The 20584-nt window shown below is 52.5% G+C and overlaps 8 protein-coding genes across 8 annotated transcripts; 3 read left to right on the top strand and 5 right to left on the bottom strand.

Annotated features, from left to right (window-relative positions):
• Nucleotides 1–101: 101 nt before the first annotated feature.
• On the top strand, nucleotides 102–3516 carry BU25DRAFT_390601 (uncharacterized protein). Its single transcript, XM_033704575.1, has 2 exons — nucleotides 102–3176; nucleotides 3230–3516. Exons 1-2 carry the CDS (start codon nucleotides 273–275, stop codon nucleotides 3335–3337), a joined length of 3012 nt encoding a protein of 1003 aa, XP_033562937.1. The 5' UTR covers nucleotides 102–272; the 3' UTR covers nucleotides 3338–3516.
• Nucleotides 3517–3742: 226 nt separating this feature from the next.
• On the top strand, nucleotides 3743–4871 carry BU25DRAFT_365626 (DUF1014-domain-containing protein). The gene is made up of 2 exons (XM_033703822.1): nucleotides 3743–4064; nucleotides 4114–4871. The coding sequence occupies exons 1-2, from the start codon at nucleotides 3895–3897 to the stop codon at nucleotides 4613–4615; spliced, it is 672 nt and encodes a 223-aa protein (XP_033562936.1). The 5' UTR covers nucleotides 3743–3894; the 3' UTR covers nucleotides 4616–4871.
• Nucleotides 4872–5117: 246 nt separating this feature from the next.
• Nucleotides 5118–6384, bottom strand: BU25DRAFT_338529 (aquaporin; the record flags this gene model as incomplete). Its single annotated transcript, XM_033702732.1, has 3 exons — nucleotides 5118–5497; nucleotides 5549–5910; nucleotides 5963–6384. The coding sequence occupies 3 exons, from the start codon at nucleotides 6382–6384 to the stop codon at nucleotides 5118–5120; spliced, it is 1164 nt and encodes a 387-aa protein (XP_033562935.1).
• A 2635-nt stretch (nucleotides 6385–9019) lies between these two features.
• BU25DRAFT_430566 (Zn-dependent exopeptidase) lies at nucleotides 9020–10080 on the bottom strand (the record flags this gene model as incomplete). The annotated part of the gene is made up of 5 exons (XM_033708611.1): nucleotides 9020–9203; nucleotides 9286–9299; nucleotides 9353–9463; nucleotides 9515–9741; nucleotides 9828–10080. 5 exons carry the CDS (start codon nucleotides 10078–10080, stop codon nucleotides 9020–9022), a joined length of 789 nt encoding a protein of 262 aa, XP_033562934.1.
• Nucleotides 10081–10560: 480 nt separating this feature from the next.
• Nucleotides 10561–13133, bottom strand: BU25DRAFT_390591 (tyrosinase; the record flags this gene model as incomplete). Its single annotated transcript, XM_033704574.1, has 3 exons — nucleotides 10561–12350; nucleotides 12404–12804; nucleotides 12851–13133. 3 exons carry the CDS (start codon nucleotides 13131–13133, stop codon nucleotides 10875–10877), a joined length of 2160 nt encoding a protein of 719 aa, XP_033562933.1. The 3' UTR covers nucleotides 10561–10874.
• Nucleotides 13134–14178: 1045 nt separating this feature from the next.
• On the bottom strand, nucleotides 14179–15003 carry BU25DRAFT_325570 (uncharacterized protein; the record flags this gene model as incomplete). The annotated part of the gene is made up of 1 exon (XM_033702285.1): nucleotides 14179–15003. A coding segment is annotated over one exon (825 nt), but the record flags the coding sequence as incomplete, so codon positions are not given.
• Nucleotides 15004–15540: 537 nt separating this feature from the next.
• On the top strand, nucleotides 15541–17018 carry BU25DRAFT_365613 (sucrase/ferredoxin domain-containing protein). Its single transcript, XM_033703821.1, has 2 exons — nucleotides 15541–16097; nucleotides 16150–17018. Exons 1-2 carry the CDS (start codon nucleotides 15693–15695, stop codon nucleotides 16966–16968), a joined length of 1224 nt encoding a protein of 407 aa, XP_033562931.1. The 5' UTR covers nucleotides 15541–15692; the 3' UTR covers nucleotides 16969–17018.
• Nucleotides 17019–19106: 2088 nt separating this feature from the next.
• Nucleotides 19107–20050, bottom strand: BU25DRAFT_365610 (uncharacterized protein). Its single transcript, XM_033703820.1, has 3 exons — nucleotides 20042–20050; nucleotides 19895–19981; nucleotides 19107–19788 (listed from the first exon to the last, which is right to left on the bottom strand). The coding sequence occupies exons 2-3, from the start codon at nucleotides 19964–19966 to the stop codon at nucleotides 19300–19302; spliced, it is 561 nt and encodes a 186-aa protein (XP_033562930.1). The 5' UTR covers nucleotides 19967–19981; nucleotides 20042–20050; the 3' UTR covers nucleotides 19107–19299.
• Nucleotides 20051–20584: the final 534 nt, after the last annotated feature.

Raw genomic sequence — 20584 nt, 5'->3', positions numbered from 1 at the left:
GGAATTCGTGGCTTGACATGTTGACAGGGGCGCTGCCGCAGCCGCCCTCAAAGAAACATTAGACAACAGCTCCGCCTGCAAATGGATAGCGCGCTTCTCCTGATTAAATGACTTCTGCTATGCTCTGCCCGCCGTAAGCAGCTACTCTCGCTCCGCTGCGCGAGCTCTGCTCCTCTACATTCCCGTTACGCTCTCTCTACACACTGTCACTGCGCATCCACACTCCCGCGCATCGGGGCTTCCAACTGCTGCCACGACCACCGGGGCCTACCATGACCAGCAATGGCTTGCGCACGCAGTACCCCTATGAGGGCGGCATGCTCAGTCCGCGCCCGCTCTACGACTTCCCTTCCCCGAGCTCGAACTACCCGTCTGGGCTAGGAGCGCCGTCCCCCAGTTTCTTCCCTATGGCCTACCAGATTTCCCCACGATTTGGCGCCAGCGCCTTCATACCTCCGCCAGATGTCTTCGGTGATCGCAGGGATACTGTGCGCGAAAATGGCGGCTACACACCACGCGACTTGAGGAAGAGAAGCTCAGATGTCATGAACACGGACCCAGTCGCAATGCACCTGCTGGTAGAGACGGCGATAGGAGACAGCCAGTACTTTGATATATTGACCGTCGAAGAGGTGGAAGCACTCAAGCAGGAGCAAAAGGTACTTGACGCACGGCTTGGAACAGTGAGGAGAAAGCTAGAGTCTGAGACCAAGATACGCGATGCAACGCGCTCGCTCACTCGGCTGGCGTCAAAGAAGGGGAACGGACATCGCAGAGGACTGAGCAGCAAGGACAGCAATGCGGTGCAGGAGTACGACGAGCAATCACAGGAGGGCCTCGAAGCCAGCAACAAGAAGGTCGAGGAGTTCATCAGGGAGCTGCTAGAGATCGAGTCGCGAATGCGTATGATTGACATGCAGCTTCTCATGCACACGGCTGCTGTACTGCAGCTGACACACCGAGGCCCCAATAAGCGCAGCGCCTTTGGCCAGCTGTCAGAAAACGGCATGGGAAGACCAGACAGCCCGGCCAGCCTTGAGACGTACGAAGTCGGCAGAGCCAACGGCATCGATGATGGAGAGGACGCATTCGACGACAGGAGCTTCTATAGGACACCGGAGAACCTCGACAGTCTTATGACGGCGTTGCAGAACGGGACCCACCACCGCTCACAGTCCGTCGACCGTCAGGACCAGGCACTGACTACCATGGGGCGACGTCTGGAAGAACTAAACGACCGTCTGAGGGAGCTCATTGTGCAAGCCAACCCTGAGCGCAACGAGGATTACGCTCTTCCGCCGCAGTCATCCGGAGCTTCGCCAGATGCTTCAAGTATAGATCGTCAGCTCGACTTCCTCGACCAAGGACTTCGTGACACCAATGCTGAGCTTGCAAGCATCCGCAGTAAGACTCGTCACAGCTTGAGCGAAGTTGAAGGACGCCTTGAGGGTATCAACAACCAGCTATACGGCGTATTGAGCAGGTCTAAGCCTGACAACACCGAGCCAATTCAGCCTCCACCACCCATCACTGGAGGAGGGCAGGCCGATCAGTTCAATTACATGGAAGACTCCCTGTACAATCTTGAACAGATACAGGACTCCTTGAACGACCAATTAGACGAGTTGCGCTCGAGACCAGCGGACAATGAGGACGCCGAGAAGACCGAGAAGTATGAGACCACGCTTATGGGCCTTTGGCAGATTATCCAAGCTGGCGAAGAGGAGGCCCGTGAACGAAAACGAGAGCGTCGCCGTGTGCTTGCTGACGACCCCGATGCCAGTGACGAACTGTCGCCTGACGAGGACTACAATGCCAATGAGTCCTTTTCGCTACCAGCGTTCTCTGCAAAGGTGCAATGGCTGTTCGGTCGTGCTATGGGTATGAAGGACAAACATTCAGTACTTCTGCGCCAAATCAAGCAACAGCGCGAACTGAACAACAAGTCGGACGCCCAGAAGGAGGAACAATTCCAGCGCCTTAATGAGCAGATCTTCAGCGCAAGATCTGAGAAGAAGACAATGGAGGATGAGCTAGAGCGTGCAATGGGGCAACTCCGTCAATTTGACGAGCAGAAGATACAGGCTGACTCGCAGGCCATGCGTGACACGCAAGAGCGTAACATAGGTCTCGAGGCACAACTCGTCAACATGCAAGAACGCCTCGCCACATTCGATATGGAACTCAAAGAGTCAAAGGACCGCGCTGTTGCATACGAGAACCAACTCAAGGATGTACAACAGAGTGCTGTGGCCTACCAGAAGCAGCTGCAGGAAGCCGAAGAACGCAACTCCGCGCTCGAGAAGGAGCGCGAGGAGAATGAAGCGGTGACTTCGTTGTACAACGTGAAGAGCAGGGAGGTCGAAGACCGCAGTGCGGGCTACGAGGCCCAGATTCGGGATGCTCAGGAACGAGCTGTCGCTTTGGAGGCCCAGCTGAGGGAAGCTCAAGAGGTGCAAGACGACTCTCGTGTCGAAGCTGCAGCAAGACAAGCTGAGCTTGCGCAGTCTGCGACCAAGATCGATGAGTTAGTTACTGCCCTCAAGGCTGCGACAGTAGAAAGTGAAGCAGCGTCGGCTCGCTCCCTCGAAGCGACAAACGCGCTTAACGCCAAGGAGGACGAATACCGCAACCTTGAAAGCGAGGTCGTTCGGCTGACCACCGAACTCACTTTCGCTAAGGCCGAGCTCGATGGCGCATACGGCAGCCGTTCACAGCGCGCTGCGGAGTCCGCCGCCAACCCTGCTATCAAGAAAGAGCTCGATGAACTCACTGAAAAGAATCAGTCCCTTCTTGCCGAACTAGAGGCTCTCGGCAGATTGCAAGACGTAGCATCGCAGTCCGAAGCGGAAGCTCGCCAGTCCGAACGCAACCTAAAGGCCGAGCTTTTAGGCATGGCCACCGAGTACGAAGCACTCACTCGCGACGCTATCCAGAACGAGAAGGACCGCGAGACCCTTGAGGCTCAGATTGATAGATTGCGTAGCGAGAAAGAGGCATTGGAGCGCGATCTGAATGACGAGAAGGTCAAGTGGCTTGGCGCTCGTACGCCAGGTACACCAGCTGGTGGTTCCGGCCAACAGCTCGATATGGGAGCTACCAGCATTCGCATGATGCGAGATGAGTTCAGGAAGATGATGAGAGACCGAACAGCTGAGGGGCTGAAGGCATTGAGGGCAAGTACTCGAACTGTCCGACATATTGAGATTAGTATCTAACATGAATCTAGGTCGAACAAGAGGAGCGTCGCAAGCTCGAAGCTGTCGTTCGCCAGCTGCGCAAAGATGCATCTCCTGCACTACGACCGACTCTGTCCCGCCAGACCACGCAAACATAATCACCGTTCTATAATCTCAACAACATGTTCACGGCCTTGACGCCATGATGCTTTCTAATTCGGCATTTGTATTTTTATATACCCCTTCGCGCTTTGCATCTTGCGTCGCATCATGTAGCTAGGCGTTCACCATATTCAAGCATGCAAAAGGACGATAGACTCTGCAGTTATGGTGCATGAGCATAGACTAATGTTATATGAAGTAATAGAGTATTATTGAAATTAGAGCTGTTGTCTCCACAACTTAGGCTAGAAGCCCTCACCCAAAAAAAAACAATATTTTAACGTTGTACCTGGTGATGAGCGCCGGCACGTGAAGGGGAAGGAAGCGTGAATGCAGACCCCTGTCGAAGCTAAATTTCAGACCCTGGCTTGCAGCTTGTGACGCAAGTACTGCCCCGCCGCCTCGCCGGTCCCGCAGGCAGCTGTCAACGGCAGCTTCCAAACTTTGACTCAACCACGACAACAGCTTCAACACGCCACTACAAGCACGCTTGCTCTCGTCTTGCAACCACCAGACCTCTTTCTCATCCTGCAGCTCGCGCGCCACAGTAACCATGGCCAAAGGAAAGGGCGGCGGAGGAGGCGACAACCTGGGCAGCAAAAAGGCCCAAGGCCAGGCGCGCAAAGCCGACGCTGCCAACGCAAAGAAAGCTGCAGTGCAGGCAAAGGAAGATCAAGCAGAATCAGCCAACTGGGAGAAGGGCGCAAAGTCAAATGCTAAGGCGTACGTTCACCCACCCCCTACGTCACACTACTCACTAACCTCATCACAGCGACGCCGCCGCCGAAAAAGCCGCAGAAGCCGCGCGCAAGAAAGCCGAAAAAGCCGCCCTACTCGCCGAAGAAGAAGCCTCCCTGCCCTCGAAGCCCAAGGGCGCCGGCGCAAAGAAAGCAGAAAAGAAACCTTCAGGCCGGGGCATCGATTCCGCACTGGGCTCCTTCGACAAGCCGTCCGCGCTCAACGCATCGGGCATCGACAACGCGCTCGATGCTCTCGACATCACATCCGACAACAAAGACAAGCTGGACCGCCACCCGGAGCGCAGATTCAAGGCGGCGTACGCGGCGTTCGAGGAGCGGCGGCTGGACGAGATGAAGGACGAGAAGGGCCTCAGACGGCAGCAGAAGATCGACCAGATCCGGAAGGAGTTTGAGAAACACCCGGACAATCCGTTCAACCAGGTCAACGCGTCCTACAACGCTACACGAGATGACATGGCGACGATCAGGGAGAGCGTCAAGGGCGAGAAGGAGAGGAGGTTGGGTGGTAACTAGGAGTTTGTTGAGTCGACCGGAGTCGAGGATCAGGCCGTGTGTATCACAGAGACGGATTCGGAGTCGGAGTAGAGAGTACGCCGGTCTCGTTGGGATATGCCAAATGGTTCATGCGAAATGGATGATAAAGGGCTGAAGTACGACAGGGTACGCTACAAGTAGTGGTGGCGCTCGCTGCATTTGCAGTTCACGTATGTCAGGTACTGGGTTTCTATAGAAGAGTGCGCTTTTGCATACAATTCATCATATTGTTCTCACTGCGTTTCGATGCGTTGGATGCCTTCATCGGCGAGAGGTGTCACCTCAAAAGCGAATATTGCGGCCCCGCCGATTGTGGCGATGCTCATGGTGCTGAGCACTTCCTGACTTAGATTTGGGGTTACAGGTTTGGCCATGTTGACAGCTGCATACTGGCAATCTTGACGGCAATGGCAGGGGGGGTGTTCAATTCAGGTCTTTGAGTACGTCTCCAAGCTACGTGTTCGCGACTCTCATGTGTCCGTCACACAATACCCTCTTCCTTCTCCCTCCTCCTATGCTCTCTCCTCGCCCTCGCCGCCTCTCTCGGCCACAATATCTGCTTCAGTCCCAAATACGGCGTATTCACCGGACTCGGCCCCGTGTAGATAAACACATCATACAAGAACCCTCCAAACGTGCAGCCCAAGAACGGCGCAACCATCGGTATCCAGAAGTAGTAACCGCCCGCAGACCAGACTTGGGGCCCGTAGCCGACGGCATAACTCATGAGGCGCGGACCAAAGTCTCGAGCGATGTTGATCGCGTAGCCCGTTTGCCAGCCGAAGCAGGATCCCAGGCCGAAGATGAGGAAGAAGAGGCAGAGCGGGAACCATTTGTCTGATTTGGGGACGCCGTTGTTGCCTGCCACAATCTGTCAGCTTTAGCCCTGTTCACTGGGGGGAGGATACAGACTTGGATCCTTCAACGCAAAAATAACGAACATCAACAGCGCACTTGCAATAAACTCGCTAAAGAACTGGCTCGTCTTCGTCACAAACGCCTGCGGGTACGTGCAGAATATCCCGGCCGTCGCGTTCGGCGCGGGAGGAACGGTGCGGAGATTGTGGCCCTCGAAGTAGTCGATGGCGGAGATGTAGTTTGCGTAGACGATGCCGGAGCCGGTGAAGCCGCCGAGAATTTGCGCGATGAAGTAGATGGGGAAACGTCGCCAGGGGAGCTGCCGGAAAAGACAGTTGCAGAATGTTATCGCTGGGTTGAGATACGCGCCGGAGTCACCGGCGACGTAGATTCCTAGCATGACGCCGAGGCCCCAGCTATGAGGGTGTCAGTGAGTGAACAGATAGGAAGGGGAAAAAGATTACATACCCCCAGTTGATCGATTGATAGGAGCCAAACCCGTTCCCACCTGGTGCTGTCTCCTGGCCAGTACTGAGTAAGACTTGTGCCACTGAGCCATCTCCAAACATCACCATGATCGCCACACCCCAGAACTCAGCGAGCGGCTCTCGCAATACGGCGCGTATACGTGACCACAGAAGTTCGGAGGCTGGCCCGTGGTCATGCTCTTCATCGATGGGAGCGTCTGGGTGGAGGCCGATAATCGAGCGAGAATGGGTTAGGCTCGATGATGTGCGGTCTGTCGAATTGTTGGAGTGCTCGGTGCGAGCTTGCGTCAATGGCTGTGTAGAGGATGTGTAGCTGAGGTTCTTGCCGTTCTGATCGCCAGCCCAGTCGTGAGAAAGTGAGGATGGTGATGCCGCGGATGTCCGCGATGGTCCTTGGGCCATTGGACCTGCGTTTTGAGAGCTTGTCTCCATTGTTCTGTTCGTATGTCGTTACAGGACCGTTCAATTCAAGGTAATCGTGTCCTTGTTGATACTGGAGATTAATATGAGTTCGAGGAAGATAAACATCACAGCGGCCGTACGCCTATTTTAGTGCAGACAGAGCCTCGAAGGCAATCGAATTGACAGACGCCATCGCAGCTCCTTAAGCTTAAAGAGCACGAGCTGCTCACTCCGAGGTGTTCCAGGCGTACGTCACTGGCTGACCGTCTGGCACAGCATGGACGCTATTGGAGGCCATTGTTAATGACCTTCGAATAGAATGCTCACGTCCGGGGTAAACAAACGCGGGGTTCGCTTGGGCGTTCTGTCACTGGAGCTGTCAAGTACGCAAAATGACGTCGAATCTAACGGATGTGGAATCATTCCCGGCGGCCACATGTCCCGAGCTGCTTGACAATCAATGCTCCCGTCATCTCTTCCTGGGTGTATGGCATTGTACGAGGTGATGAACAGACACTGATCGAAGTATACAGAGCTTCATTGTAGTGGAAGAATGAAGTCATTCAGAAGTTGGACACGATCCCCAGTGTTATTGTGGAGAGCCCGTGGAGCTGCTGTGGGGTGCAGCTTGATGCGCGGCTGGCATTGGGAGAAGCGATGCCTGATAGGGGATCGTGTGACGCGTCAATGGACACTTGCCGAAGCGCGAACTTTGATGCAACTTCAACCTTCACACCTCACTCCCTGGCTGTCCCTAGCCTTGAATTTTCATACAACTTGCTCTCCCTACAATAAAGCCACTGATCACGATACGAGAAAGAGGAGGATTTTTTTGTAGTTGTGGCCGTCTTGCCTCCTGCTAGGCCTCCAGGGTTCAGTACCAGCGATCAATGACCCTTACGCAGCAAATTTGCGGTCTTCACAGCAGATGCGCTTTGACCTCTCGGCCAGCATCTATAAAGGCAGCCTATCCTGCTGGACGCGCACTACCGGAAATTCCACCTCCTCTGTTTTATGGTTTCAATTTGCCAGCCACCCAACGCCTGCACGTACCCATGGACATCAGTGGTGGTCTGCTACTGCCACTCAATACTCCTGCAAGACAATGCCTCCACCAGTACCGAAATGGCAGACAACACCGACCAGGCCGCATTCCCACTCTCTCGATGCGCATATCGTTGACAGCTTCAGGCCCGTGGAGCCATTACTGCAGAATGAGGATGCCTATTCCAGTACCTCGAAAGGTAATCATCGTGCACGCATGGGCGCGATGCAACAAGAAATTCTTGGAGCCTTTACAGAAAAATACATTTAAGATCTGCAGTGACTGACATTCTCGAGTGCGTCGCCTAAGACCATTCCACTTTGTAGATGGCCAAGTTGCAAGAACATACGCTGTCCTCACATGGGTGAATGACGGTATCCGGAAGTTGTTGCCAAGCTGGCCTATCGCCTTTAGCCCGTTTGTGCGTTGCATCGCAGTGCCATGCGCTGAAAAGTCCGGTATCGACTCTCCACCGCGCGGCCTTCACCTCTGAACGAGCGGCACCAGCGCCTACATACACTCGCCTTCACCAGGTCTCTTTCTGCATCTGGAGATGCACTCGCAATTTCTTTCGAAATATATAGCGCAACATTCGACACTCCTAGTACCTGATCATCAGCACGATCCTGCCTTAGGGCAGAGTCGGTCTTGGTCGCTGTGTTTCAACAACATACGCAAAAATCCAATTGACTAGATCGTGGGGCTGGGGATGATCGGTACAGTATGGCACAGCGCTCGCAGCCAGAGTTGCATCTACCGACTGCACCTTTTTGCTGATTTGTATGTCCTTGAGATGAGTAGCCTGGGTTCGAAGCGCGGTGTGGAAGGCGCCTTTCCTTCTTTTTGCTGCACCGGGACGCTTTCACTTGGACGCTGTGTTTGTTCAATCGTTCTGATCGTGCGAGCGCTCGCCTGTGTGCTTCCACCTGCACCTTAAAATTTGAGCGATGCAGAAGATCAATGCACCAGGCTACTATAATCCAGCGTACGGGCGTGTAGGCAACGTGTGCAGCTTTAGTCGCGCAGCGCCAAATGATAACGCACCGATCTTATGACATCTCGGGCACAATACAGTATTCTCCGCTTTGTTGAATAACAAGCACTCGATAGCTACGTGTACTGAGGACTGTTCAAAGGCATGCGACAAGTCTGTATAAAGGCGTATCAGGTACATCGTTCTTCAGTTTGAACGTACAATGACAATCACATCGATATACTTAACGCTCTTGGTAGTCCCACAGTCCATCCCATAAAACCAAATATTACACCAACAACACTACAATAAAAGCTAGACAGCACTAACTAGCAAAAACTCGCTCCCCAAACTAATATCTCGACATGTGTACATACACGAAAACCATATACCGCTGCGGCTGCATCAAGGACAGCCCGCTGTGGATCTGCGACCATGCTCCTCCAGACAAGTCTTGCGATGAAAACTCACATCACAAGCGAGAAGTGGATTGGAAGTGTGATCGACATGGCGGTAGCCCTGGGCGGGTTAAGAAAGATGATGGCTATAGCAATGGGTATCATATGGTCCGATAATATGGAATGAAACTCAAATGGCTTCCCTTGAAATGCCACCATCTACATGACCTGTATCTCACACTTGAACTGGCGCATTAACCCTTGGCCATGAGATGGGATTGATTTACAAATCAGAAGTAAACCCAACAACTCATACGCAAACTCGACCGCCATTTTCCCGTGCTCAAGCATATGGCTGAAGCTAAGCTCATCCACCTTATTGTGAGGAGAGTGGATATCTCCACTTGTGTCTCCAATCGCCGAATCAATGACAAACGCAGACGGTTATCCTGCCCTCGAGGCACTCGCATTCTGTCTAGATGTACGGGATGGTGCAATACTGGCGGTCGTCAGCTCTATCTTCATTAATAGCAACTAGCGCCAACGACTTACTGCAGAAATAATCTTGGCGAATTCCGTAAGCCCATCATTTACGAAGTCAACAACTACTCCAAAGCTCTCCTCAGCCTTGAAATCCGAATCCACATACTCAACCATATCCACCTGCAATATCCCTCTCGCCCCCCTCCCCTACCCTGCATACTCCTCAAACACAGCCTGAAGCCCAAACAACCCACTCGCCTCAGCAGCATACCAATAAAACTCAATCGTATTCTCCGCTTCCTCATTCTTAACTCTCTCATTCATAACCAAGACCCGCAGCGCTTCGAGGATGCCAAATGTCCCGCTGCCGTCATCGTCAGCACCAGGTGCGCGGCCGTGCATGGGATCGTGAAGGTTAAGGCTGTTGAGGTGTGCGCTGGTGATGATCGTATCGTTGCCTTTTCCAGGCATTGTTGCAATGATGAAATTCAGCGTCCAGTTTGCATAGATGTAAGATCGTGCGCTAGTGGCCGTTGCGTTGGACCAATGATGGTGTCTTGAACTTGGGTGAAGAGCCATTCGGGTGCCTGCCTTCTGTATGCGCTTTTGTAGTACCGGTTATAGAAGGCGGAGAAGGTTGTGAGTTCGGTTTCCATAATTGTCATGTTGAGTTGAGAGAGCAGAGGTGTAACGCTAGCTTGGTGGGAAACCGCGGAGGGGAAGGTGACTGCTGTCGCATTTCTGCACATTTGAGCCTGAGCGTGGGCACGGAGGTCAGGATATTGTGTGATGTCCATGAAGTGCACGCCAGCCTGGAAAGTTTTAGTGTGAAGCCATACGGGGTGCCTTTAGGGGACTTACTTTGCGGAGATCCCATTTTTCGGCTTCTGTGATGTGCTTGGTCTAGCCTGGTGCGAGCTCGAGGTTGCAGAGTTGTTCTCTTGTGGCTATGGTAGCTTCTCTAGGTATGGTGAGAGCAAGCGCAGTTGACGCTAATAACGCGAGTGCGAAAGTTGACTGGAACTTTGTGTTAGCGAGAAAGGCGCAGCAAGAATTTGTGTTCGAGAAAGTGAAATAAAGGGCTTTCGCGTCCAATTCATATTCTTATATAATTCAGTCGATGATGTTCTCTGGCTGAGCCATGGTTGACTTTCTGGATAGCTTGCAAATGAGCCTATTGTCATTCTAGTGTTTGTTAGTGACCACAAACTGTCATAAATCATGCACCGAGTTTTGCTCAAGAATGTTTTCAGCACAAAGGAATAGGAAGCAACAGTCATGCTGGTCGGAGCTAGGAGCCTATCTTGGTTGTAAAGAGTGACAAATGTAGGAACGTTCTTCCCCAGGTCTCCAACCTCCTACGGACGCCATGCGCGTTATCCATACGCCTTCTTGCCATTTTCGTGGTCTCATGGATCGGTGGGCTCAGGACCAGCGCTGAGCCACCTTCGTGCCTGCTTAACTCGAAGCAAAAAACCAACAAACAGAAGTGCCACCTCAGGAAAATAAGAGAACGACTACGGGAGAGCACGGAGAATGTACAGGAAACGAATGGTGCACGAAAATCGTGCGAATGATGGAATGTTGCTGCTTAGTTCTTACCAGGCAGCACAGTCGCGTACCCAATGATGACCGAAGTCACGAATTTGGTACGAGTGCCGATGTTGACCGGTGTCGAAGAAGCCTTCTCGACGATCGCAGGTACGGTGGTAGTCGAAGGCTTTACCTCAGGTGTTGGAGTGACATCAGCGCCAACAGTGATGTACTGCGTAACCAGCTCCGTCTCCTGCACAATCTTTGTTCCGCCCTGACCACCAGCTGAACTGGCGGCAGATTCAGTGGCGTTGTTCCACACCCATTCGCCAGATGAGGAGTCGAAATGTCCAGCGACTTCACCGGCGGGAGTGGTGGAGTTGGTGCCATCGGGACCGGGACCGTTGTAGACTGGAGGGTTACCCTCAATATCGTGGTTGTACTCGACATCGCCATCCCAGGTAGGAACTTCATCGTCCGACTCCGGAATCGAGACTGGGACGTTGAATACGGTGACATTGAGACCGGCAGGTGGATTGTTGCGTGGAATCTCGCTATAGTCCAAAGCTTGGATGCGCCAGCTGAAGTTGGCCTTCAGATAGGCTGCAACTTCTTCCTTGTCCAAGCTCTTCAGTTCTCCTGACTGGTGCTTCTGTGCCAATCTTTCGGTTAGCACGATGTTACCCGTGACAATTACGTCTGAGTTCATGCGAGGCGAAGACATTGAGGCGAGTTGACCAACATAGTTCGGGTCCGTGGGCCAGTTCTTCGGGTCAGCATCCGGTTCGCCCAAGAATGCGCGGACAGAGTAGGAGATCTGGATGTCTGTGGGCATCTTGACTTCACATAGCCAGTCTGTCGCCTTTGTGGTGCTGTTCGTGGTACCGTTATTGCCGATACTGTTGCCGGGTGCCGGGACCGTCGAATTTGTGCTGTTCAAGCCTTGAGTTGCCGGCTTGTAGAGCTTGTTGAGGGTCGAGGTGAAGGTCTGATTGGAGGGGTCCGACATGAGTTCAGGGTAGGTGTAGCCAAACGATGTCCAGTTGCGAGAAGTGGTTGAAGTCCACATGTCACCAAGAGCGTTCATGTGGAACGGGGCAAGAGGCGACGCAGGACCCTCGATGGCACCTTTGGCGACCGTGAAAGTGCCCTTAGCCTGTGCTGCATCCTCAACCCAGGTGTCAGGGTACCTGTACTGGTACAACGCAAAGATGCGATCCATGTTCGCGTGGTGGAACCAGAAGACAGGGTCGAACGCCGAGACTTCGACGATACCCATGTGACCAAGCCCGAAAGCATTGTGGAGACCATCATGGAGCGTTTCGAAGTTTCCAATAGTTCCACCATTGGCCTTGTTGCTGACCTGGTTGAACGGTTGATACATCGTGAGTAGCTTGTAGAGCATGTCACGGTTGTTCGGCTGTTGTTTGCCAATGCGCTCGTTCGCTGCATCATTACGGCTGGTGGCATTGAGAGCAAACCCATCGACCGGAAAGCGGATCGTGTGATTCCAGTTTTTAAACTGAAACTCGCTCTGTAGCATTGTTAGATACAGCATGCCTGAAATTAGAAAGATGATGTACGTACCAAAGGTGCAAAATCATCATAGTCCAAAGGATGAAAATCATAACGGTACAGAGGGTTGGGAATGTTACCCATCGTTCCGTTCGGGAAAGTAACAGTAGCTGTTGGGCGACGAAGACTGGCAGGCATGCATCCTTCGTCGCTGTTTGGTGGATCCATTGCCCAGTCCCAGTACGGCAGGCGGACTTTGTCAGCTATCGCCATGGCCTTGTCCCGAGTCGAGCCTGCCGGGTGCTCCTTGGCGATCTCGACAGCACGGTCGTGGAGGACCTGTTCAAAAAGGGCAAGGTAAGGCCTATGCCAGGGACCAAACATGTTGCTCACATGAGGGCAGTAGCCCATCATTTCTTGACCTTCTACGCCCGTCACACCGTCCCATTGCCCGAATGGAACTCCGTGTATCCCTGGTAGTGTTAGTCCCATCAAAGCGTGAGGCACATATGATCATACCCGCGACTTTGTAGTAAGACACCTTTTCACCTTGGTCCATAGCCTGGAATCGAGCGAAAGCTTGCAAGAAGATGTTCCACGTTTCAGTGTCCTTCTCGAGCTCGCGCAGCTCCTGTCTTGGATGCACTCCGGTCCCCTGCACTCCAACAACGCTGAAGTAGCTGTCGTCTGCCTTAGCAACTCCGCATGACGGGCCATCGGTGGAGTTGGATACGGCTTGCGTAATCGCTAGTAAAGAAAGGAAAGTGGAAAAAGTTGCAACAGAAGAAACGAAAGACTTCATCGTGGCCAGCCGGTAAAGAATGAAACTGATCAATCGAGATCAAAGAGAAGCGAATGTGCGACTTTGGCGCAGAGAAAAGAATGTACGTCACAAGGACTGAACGAAAGACTGGGCAAACTGGGTGCGTGATGCGATGGTCGAAAGAGCAGAGCAACAGGACATATAAGCGACCAACGAGATGAAGAGGAGTCGCATATGTCCACTGCCCCGCTGTCTACGTCTGGTGTACCGGGCTATGCCGTTGTCACTTCATGCAGAGATCATCCGGAAGGTCGGTATGGTGGAGGGGCTGCCAAATCTGTCACAGGGGACCCTGTAGGCATGCTGATACTCGAGACATGTTTAGTTTCTCGCGCATAAACTTCCTCGTGGGCGAGAGAAGCACAAGGACGCGGCCAATGGGGAAAGGCGTTTCATGGCGCCACCGTCATTCTCTAGTCTTGCCTTCTCCAGATACTCTCAGCACACATGAACAGTAGTAAGAGTTATGTCCATAACACTGTCGTTACTGTGACAGTATAGTTGTGATGGCTTGCGTAAAGTGTCTTCGAGAGATCGTTGGTCGTTAGTAGAATGTTCGATAAGGCCAAAAACTTCCAGGCTCCATCATAATTCATAACAAAACACTCACGAATCTGAGCCACGACCATGATGTTCGATAGAGTGTGATCAGATGTGTGTTGTTGCATGCTGTGAGATGTAAGGAGTGTGGCACGGACCACTTTTCGCTGGTGCGACACCACCAAGCATCTCGTGTTGTCCCAAACAGATTGACAAGCCACTGCCATTTCCGACGGGCTGAAAAATGGATGAGGCGGACCCTACAAGAGAGAGCTCCATAGCTTTCGGTTGCTGCCGAGTGATATTCGATGAGCCTCGCCGTGGAGTTCGTTGTTGAAGTTGGTGTAGGTAGGTCTGAGTAGGATTGAGGGATGAAACACTCCACTGCTGGTTATGCAGTATTGCGCAAGATGTCAGCACGTCTTTCGATTACATGCCCGCGGAGCTTGTGCAGTTTTCCAGTACAAGAATCTTAGGCAGCCTCCATTGTGTCTGGCGGTAAGTCTTTATCTCGCGCAGAGCTTGTGAGCGATTGCTTTGCAGCATTGCCCGGTCTTGAAGGGCCACCTTTTCTCTTCCTCACATTATCTGTATCTCCAGCAACGTGTGATCTCGCCCATCTCTTGACTCTCACGAACGACTCAACCACTGATGCTGGCAGCCCGCCAACTTCCGCGGCGGACATCCCGTTACTCTTCATCAGCACATCCACCCATGTCCTGGCTCTAGTAATCGCGGTGTTTAGTGATTGCCCGTATACGATATCGCGGAAAGAGGTGAGTGCTATGTTGCGTAGAAGTATGATGTTGCCGACTTGGAGATGCTCCAAGGTGTGCAGAAGCTGAACTTGCGCATGATTTTGTTCGTTGTTCGAGTCGCGAGGTGGACGTAACCAAAATGTTACTTTGAAGTTTGAGCGTGTGTCATCTCCCACAGTAACCTCCCACAAGTCCATCTTGTAACCACCCTTGCGCACGAACACTTCGCGTCGCTCGGGCGTAGTCATAAGAGCACAGAGAAAATTCGGCGTGGGTGTCTGAGGGTATATGGAGCGCAGATGCTGCGCACTAGGTAACGATCCGAGAGTCGTCACAGCCATTGCGGATGGTACCTGCAAAACGAGTACGTGGCTGTCGACCGGAGAGGGGCTGCTAAATCCTGATGCGGTCGTACCGAAGGAGGTCGTCAAAAACGATGAGGATGTCACTGTGTTGTCCACAGCCCTATCTTGGACAACCTGTGAAGACAGCAACGTATCGTGAAAGAGAAGGGAGTGCTGGAGGTAATCATCCGCTGCAGAAGCCTCATCGTCAAGCGTAAGCGTGGCGTCGAGGTTGGTGGTGTCATACTCAGGCAATGCAGAAGACTCTTCGACGCCTGGTATCGTGAAGGAATGGTTGTCATGAGCACCCTGCAGGCCGGTCCCAGGGAGATGAGGCTGCGACCATCCTGTGCGAAGACGGGCGTTCTTGAGTCTGATGACTCGCCACCTTAACGCAGCCTGTTCTTCGGTAGACTGGCCATGCCATTCTTTCACATCAAAGCCGTTGCATTTGGCAAGTTCGAGAAGGGTGCTGTCGCTGAAGTCGAGATGTTCGCAAAGCGGTGCGCCATTCAACAGCTTGAGCCTCATTGGCTAGAAGTGCTTCTGCAAGTGTTTGTGAGCCAATCAGCTGCGTTGAGAAAGGGAGCAGAGTGGAGTGAAAGAGTTCGGTGTTGAGTTCGGAGAAGATGCAATGTCCGAGTACCGTTGCTCTTTTCTTCTATCGGCCCCTACAATTCACCGAAGGCATCAGCATGGGGATGCAATAAGAGCGGAGATATCAGCAGTCATGCTTTCATCTCTTCGGAACTTCCTTTCTGTCGTGCTGCCTCTAGAGATTCTCTAGATACCTCCACGTTGAGTTGGCGCGTTGAGATATCGTCATCGCTCTCACTTTCCGCGTCAAGTCTTGGCGATCTAATCTGATTACAAAATCTCAGGCCTGAATATCAACGATGGCGCCTCCTAAGCCGACCCACAAGCCTCTAAACGCATACAGAATGACTGCAACACTTAAAAACTTCGCCTACAAGCTCTCTTCGACGTTGTCGTCGTCTGAGGTGCCAACGCTGAAGAAAGATGGCGAATTCTCCAAAGCTCGAAAGACGGAGGATCTATTCCCCACCACCGACCCCACGATAGACGGTGACGACTGTTTACACGACTGCGCAACATGCACGATCAAGTACCCGCGCAAATTTGAGATCGACGAGACGGAAGAGCTGTACGGTCATGTGAAGGGATGGCAGACACATCTGATTGTCGCAACCGGGAAGACGGATTGGGTGCGAGATGTTGCGGATGAGAAGGGGAGCATCATGGAGGCGGTTGACAGAGGGAACGTGAAGCCCAGCAATGGGGTGAGTAACAAAATGTTACTAATAGAACATTCGCAATACTAACTGTCACTAGAAACTCATGTTGTCCGCCTCCGACATGCCTGTACCTAATCACTCAGACACCAGCTCGATGGTGTTGCTGCTACCGTCATGGCATTTAATCGATAACGTTACACCTGCTAACGTCCCCGATCTCATCACCAGCTATGTAGATCGAAGCCCAACGAATGACTCGCCGCTACATCGCAAACCCATCACATCCTCGCAGCCGTCGACAGTACCCTCAGAAGGCTCGTCCTCCACAGATCTAGCATCGAAAGCTGCAGAGACCACGATACCGCATACGATATCCACGAATTCGGAGTTGAGGGCGCGACCGTGTCCGCACAAGTATCTGATCCTTCTGTGTAGTCAGAAGACTCGTGATGCGCGCTGCGGTCAGTCTGCGCCACTGCTGCGACGCGAGTTCGAGCGGCATTTGCGGCCACTGGGTCTTTACCGAGATCTGCACGATGAGCGACCTGGTGGTGTAGGAATATATTTCATAAGTCACGTTGGAGGACACAAGTTCTCAGCCAATGTGATGGTCTATCGACACTCGTCGACAGTAGAGCATCCGAACGAGGCCAACGGCCACGCCAATGGGGTCCAGGAGGCATTGGAAGAGCTCAAGATCGAGTCAGACAAAGGTCATGAGGTGGTTCTAGACGCGAACACGGAGCAACAAGCGGAGAGCGATGGCGAAGCTGCCCAGTGCATATGGCTGGCACGCGTTCGACCAGAGGATTGCGAAAACATCATTAGATACACCATCCTGCAGGGTAAGGTGGTTAAGCCTGAGAGGCAGCTAAGAGGTGGATTCGATCGATCGAAGCAATTGACAAGCTGGTGATGTTCACCTGTGCCTTTGCGATAATACAACTGTCAGCCCTGAACATCGAGCACTCCTGCTAAGATCGAGCACATTTTCTACTTTGTTCCACGCATGCCCTGACAATAAGTACCCCGCACCGAACCTCGACCTTGTTTACACGGTTGTCGACCGTGTTCAACTTACAAGACCGATCAAGACAAAATCGCGTTGAGAACCGATCTTGACCTACCATAGCTATTGACAAACTTCTCGCAAGTCGCACTTCTCTGCCAAGCTTTTTTTTTTTTCGGCAAAAGCTTCGGATCGCTTCTATCTCCTCCAGCTTTGTCAGAAGCGACTACGGGACGAGCGAACTACCCTACATCGACCCTGACACAGGCGAGGTGGGCAGTCCGGCGTCAACCTCCAACGTAGCTTCTCCACGCATCTGGACAATTGAAAGCCTTGCGACACTGGCAACACGTATGGCGGCTTCGAGCTCCACGGTGTCAGCGGCTTTTGCGCCTACTGCGAGCGATACGATTGGTGCCCCTACCCATACACTAGCGGCGCCGTCGACTGCTTCTGCGTCTCTACCAAAATCGATCATCGTGCAATAGGAAGCCTAAAGGCGCCTAAACTCTATTACAACAAATCTCATCAGGCTGAAATGTTACAGCCTATCATCAACGCCTGACGTGCATGCAAACCCAGATTACATTACAGCCTCATGGCTGCCGGTGAGATATTAGGGGATTGGCCTCGCACAGCCTTCTTGATTGCATTTTCGAGTTCCTTTTCTTAAATATGAACCTCCTTCATCTTTCGTCTTCGACTGAGCTTCAGACCGCCCAATCGGTAATCTCAGACGTATCGAACGTATAGTTCTACGGTACTGCTGCAGCAGATCCTGTCAATTCCTGGTGTCATGTCTGACTGCTACAATCTGAATGGTACGATCCCCAGTGACTCTTGCAGCGTTTTACGCTGATAGTCTGCGAAAGAGAAATTGGCCTTGCAATCAGACGTCTACACTGGCGAAACATAACTGGTATCCTGCCGCAACGGCACAAACAACTACTGCCGACGAAACGAATAATGCGAAAGCAATCTTTTCTGCAAATCAGCCGACCGGCCTGATGGTGGCTATCTCAAAAGGCAGTATTGCAATAATGACCTTTGGAGTAGATGCTCAAAGGTAGCACCTGGTAAGTCGAGAATTCCACGCGACGACAGCTGGAACAACCAACTGAAGCGATCCACCGGGAACCAAAGCAGGCGGTATCATCCTCAACAACTGCGGAAACAACGTAGTGACCCATGGTAATGGGAACTGCACTGCGGGTCCATTTGTATTTGTCGATCCGATAAATAGGGCTGTGACTACTATGTCTACGAGTTTGGAAACTACAGCAACAGCTTCGTACTGATCGGTCGACACTGCAGCAGCTTTGGCATCGCAGCCAACAGCCTCCCTGTCTGCTTCTTTGGCACCTGGTTCGAGCGCACAATCGACATCTACCTCCGCTTCAACAACACCGACATCAGTACCACCGACATCCAGTCAAAGTTGTTCCCCGTCAGGTGGCTCGTCCAGTCTGTTCGCGGGAGCAGGGGCGGGTATTAGTATTGGTGCTGCAGCCGCCGTTGCTGGTGTTTCTTTTCTTGAGTGGCTTTGGATGCGCGAGCGCAAGAAAGAGGAGGGCATTGCAGGGTTCAATCCAACAGCCATATGCGCCAGCTACCCCTGAAACAGCATACTCGCCGTACCCCAGAATGACGCTTATAAAGTTGCATATGCTCGGCATCATGATTCGCGCGCGTAGTACCCTCTACAAGAGTTAGAGAACAACCGACCGAGGAACGACATGCCCTGATGTCGGTGCTCTTTTCGTAGCTACGTTGGTGAGGGCCTCCAGGGTCAGGTCTGGGAACCCTGACATCGCAGATTTGTGAGCTTCCGTCTTGCCGATCGCAGAGATTGGTTCAAAATTTGAAGTTCAAAAATCTCAAGTTCGACGTAGCTGAGGGCCTCCATGGTTAGCTTTGGGGTTTCAATATTGAACTCTCGATAACCTGAGTTGGAGTCGAGTCAGAAGAACAGGTATGGTGTGGACCCATCAAAGCCCGCATTGTTTCTCAAGAACACAACTTTGTGCATAGCCAAGCCTGGCTTTCTTCGATTGTACTTATTTTTTGCTCGTGGGTATCATCTAGGTAATGAATCGTATATGATGCTACAGCATCGCCTCTTCAAGTAGGGCGTCCGTCCGCTGTTAATAATCGTGTCGCGTCTCCCGTGCCCGCATCTCGAATACCATCATCGATCTTGTCGCTGGTTCTTCCTCCTCTTCCCATCTCTTCGTACGCCTAAAAGACCATCTCGTGCGGGTGCTGGCCACTCCTCAAGCTGAAGCTGGCACCCAAGTACGCCTCAAGATCCGGCTGCTGCTTGATCGTCGCAATCAGCGCCTTGTCAACCTTCTTCTGGTCTTCAATGCGCTGGGGATCGGTGTCCTTCTTCTGGGGTGTGGTCTCGCCCTGCTCGAAGAAAGCGTCCTCGCCCTTGCCCTCCTTCTTCTCGCGCGCCCAGTACTCGTCCTTGCTCACACGGTCCAGGACTTCGGTGTCGAGGTTCGAAACATCAACGGAGGCGCCGGTTGCGATTACGTAGCGGTGGTTCACGCGGCGCAGGGGGACGCCGTTAGACTTGAAGGGGCCGGTGATGAGGAGGACGCCTTGCGAAAGCTGGCGCAGGAGGACGACACGCTTGCCGGAGAAGCGACCGGAGAGGAGGATCAGGATTGTGCCGGGCTTGAGGGAGTCGCGGTATTTGGTGGGGTGGGCGGTCTTGCGCGCCTGTTCTGTTGTTAGCATGTGATCCGAGGATATCGCAGCTTCGCGATTTTATAATAATTCTGACATGAAACCGTGTCGCTGCTCAAAAATTAAATTTGGTGCATACCTTCTTCATCTGCGACTCCTCCTCCGCAGGGTAGTAGCGCGAGGCCTTCTGTTCGCCAGCAGCAGTAGACATTGTGAATTGTAGATTCTGAGCTTCAGTCAGAACTTCAAGTCTTATACAGAGATCAAGTAGCACAGAATTACTCACATTTGGAACGTTTGATGTTGTTGATGTCGCCGTCGCGATAATGCTCGACAAGCTGTGGGAAGCTCGCTTGTACTGACCAATGGGAGAAGAGCTAGCGCCTATTTATAAGTCGACGTCATCTCCTTCCTCTTCACGCCTCGAACCCTCTTCACGCGTCAACAACAATGCCTTGAAGTCGTTGGCACGATTGGCATTGTGTGTTACAGAGGTTCCTATCGAACCAAGGTAGAGGGTATGCTCAATCGCGCTACGGTTCGATACGTGTCAAGCTTTAGCAATTACGGTAGGTACTACCCCATGGAGTGCTCCAGGAAGGTGCACGACTGCACGCGACTGGCACGCGACTATCTCAGATTATGGCTTGCCACAGGCAGCATTGTTGATGCCGCTGCTTAGCCTCTCCTACACCTCTTCGATACATACAATATCTCGCAACACCTATAAGATATCCCTATCTCCACCTTTCCCTACAACAATTGTTTTTGGGTGACATGGTCAATTTCTTCTGCCGCTTGGAAGATGACTCTCCCACCTACACACCCA

This window comes from Macroventuria anomochaeta (assembly GCF_010093625.1).
Source record: "Macroventuria anomochaeta strain CBS 525.71 unplaced genomic scaffold BU25scaffold_12, whole genome shotgun sequence".
Lineage (NCBI taxonomy): Eukaryota > Fungi > Ascomycota > Dothideomycetes > Pleosporales > Didymellaceae > Macroventuria > Macroventuria anomochaeta.
This window is presented reverse-complemented; position numbering and strand designations above follow the sequence as displayed.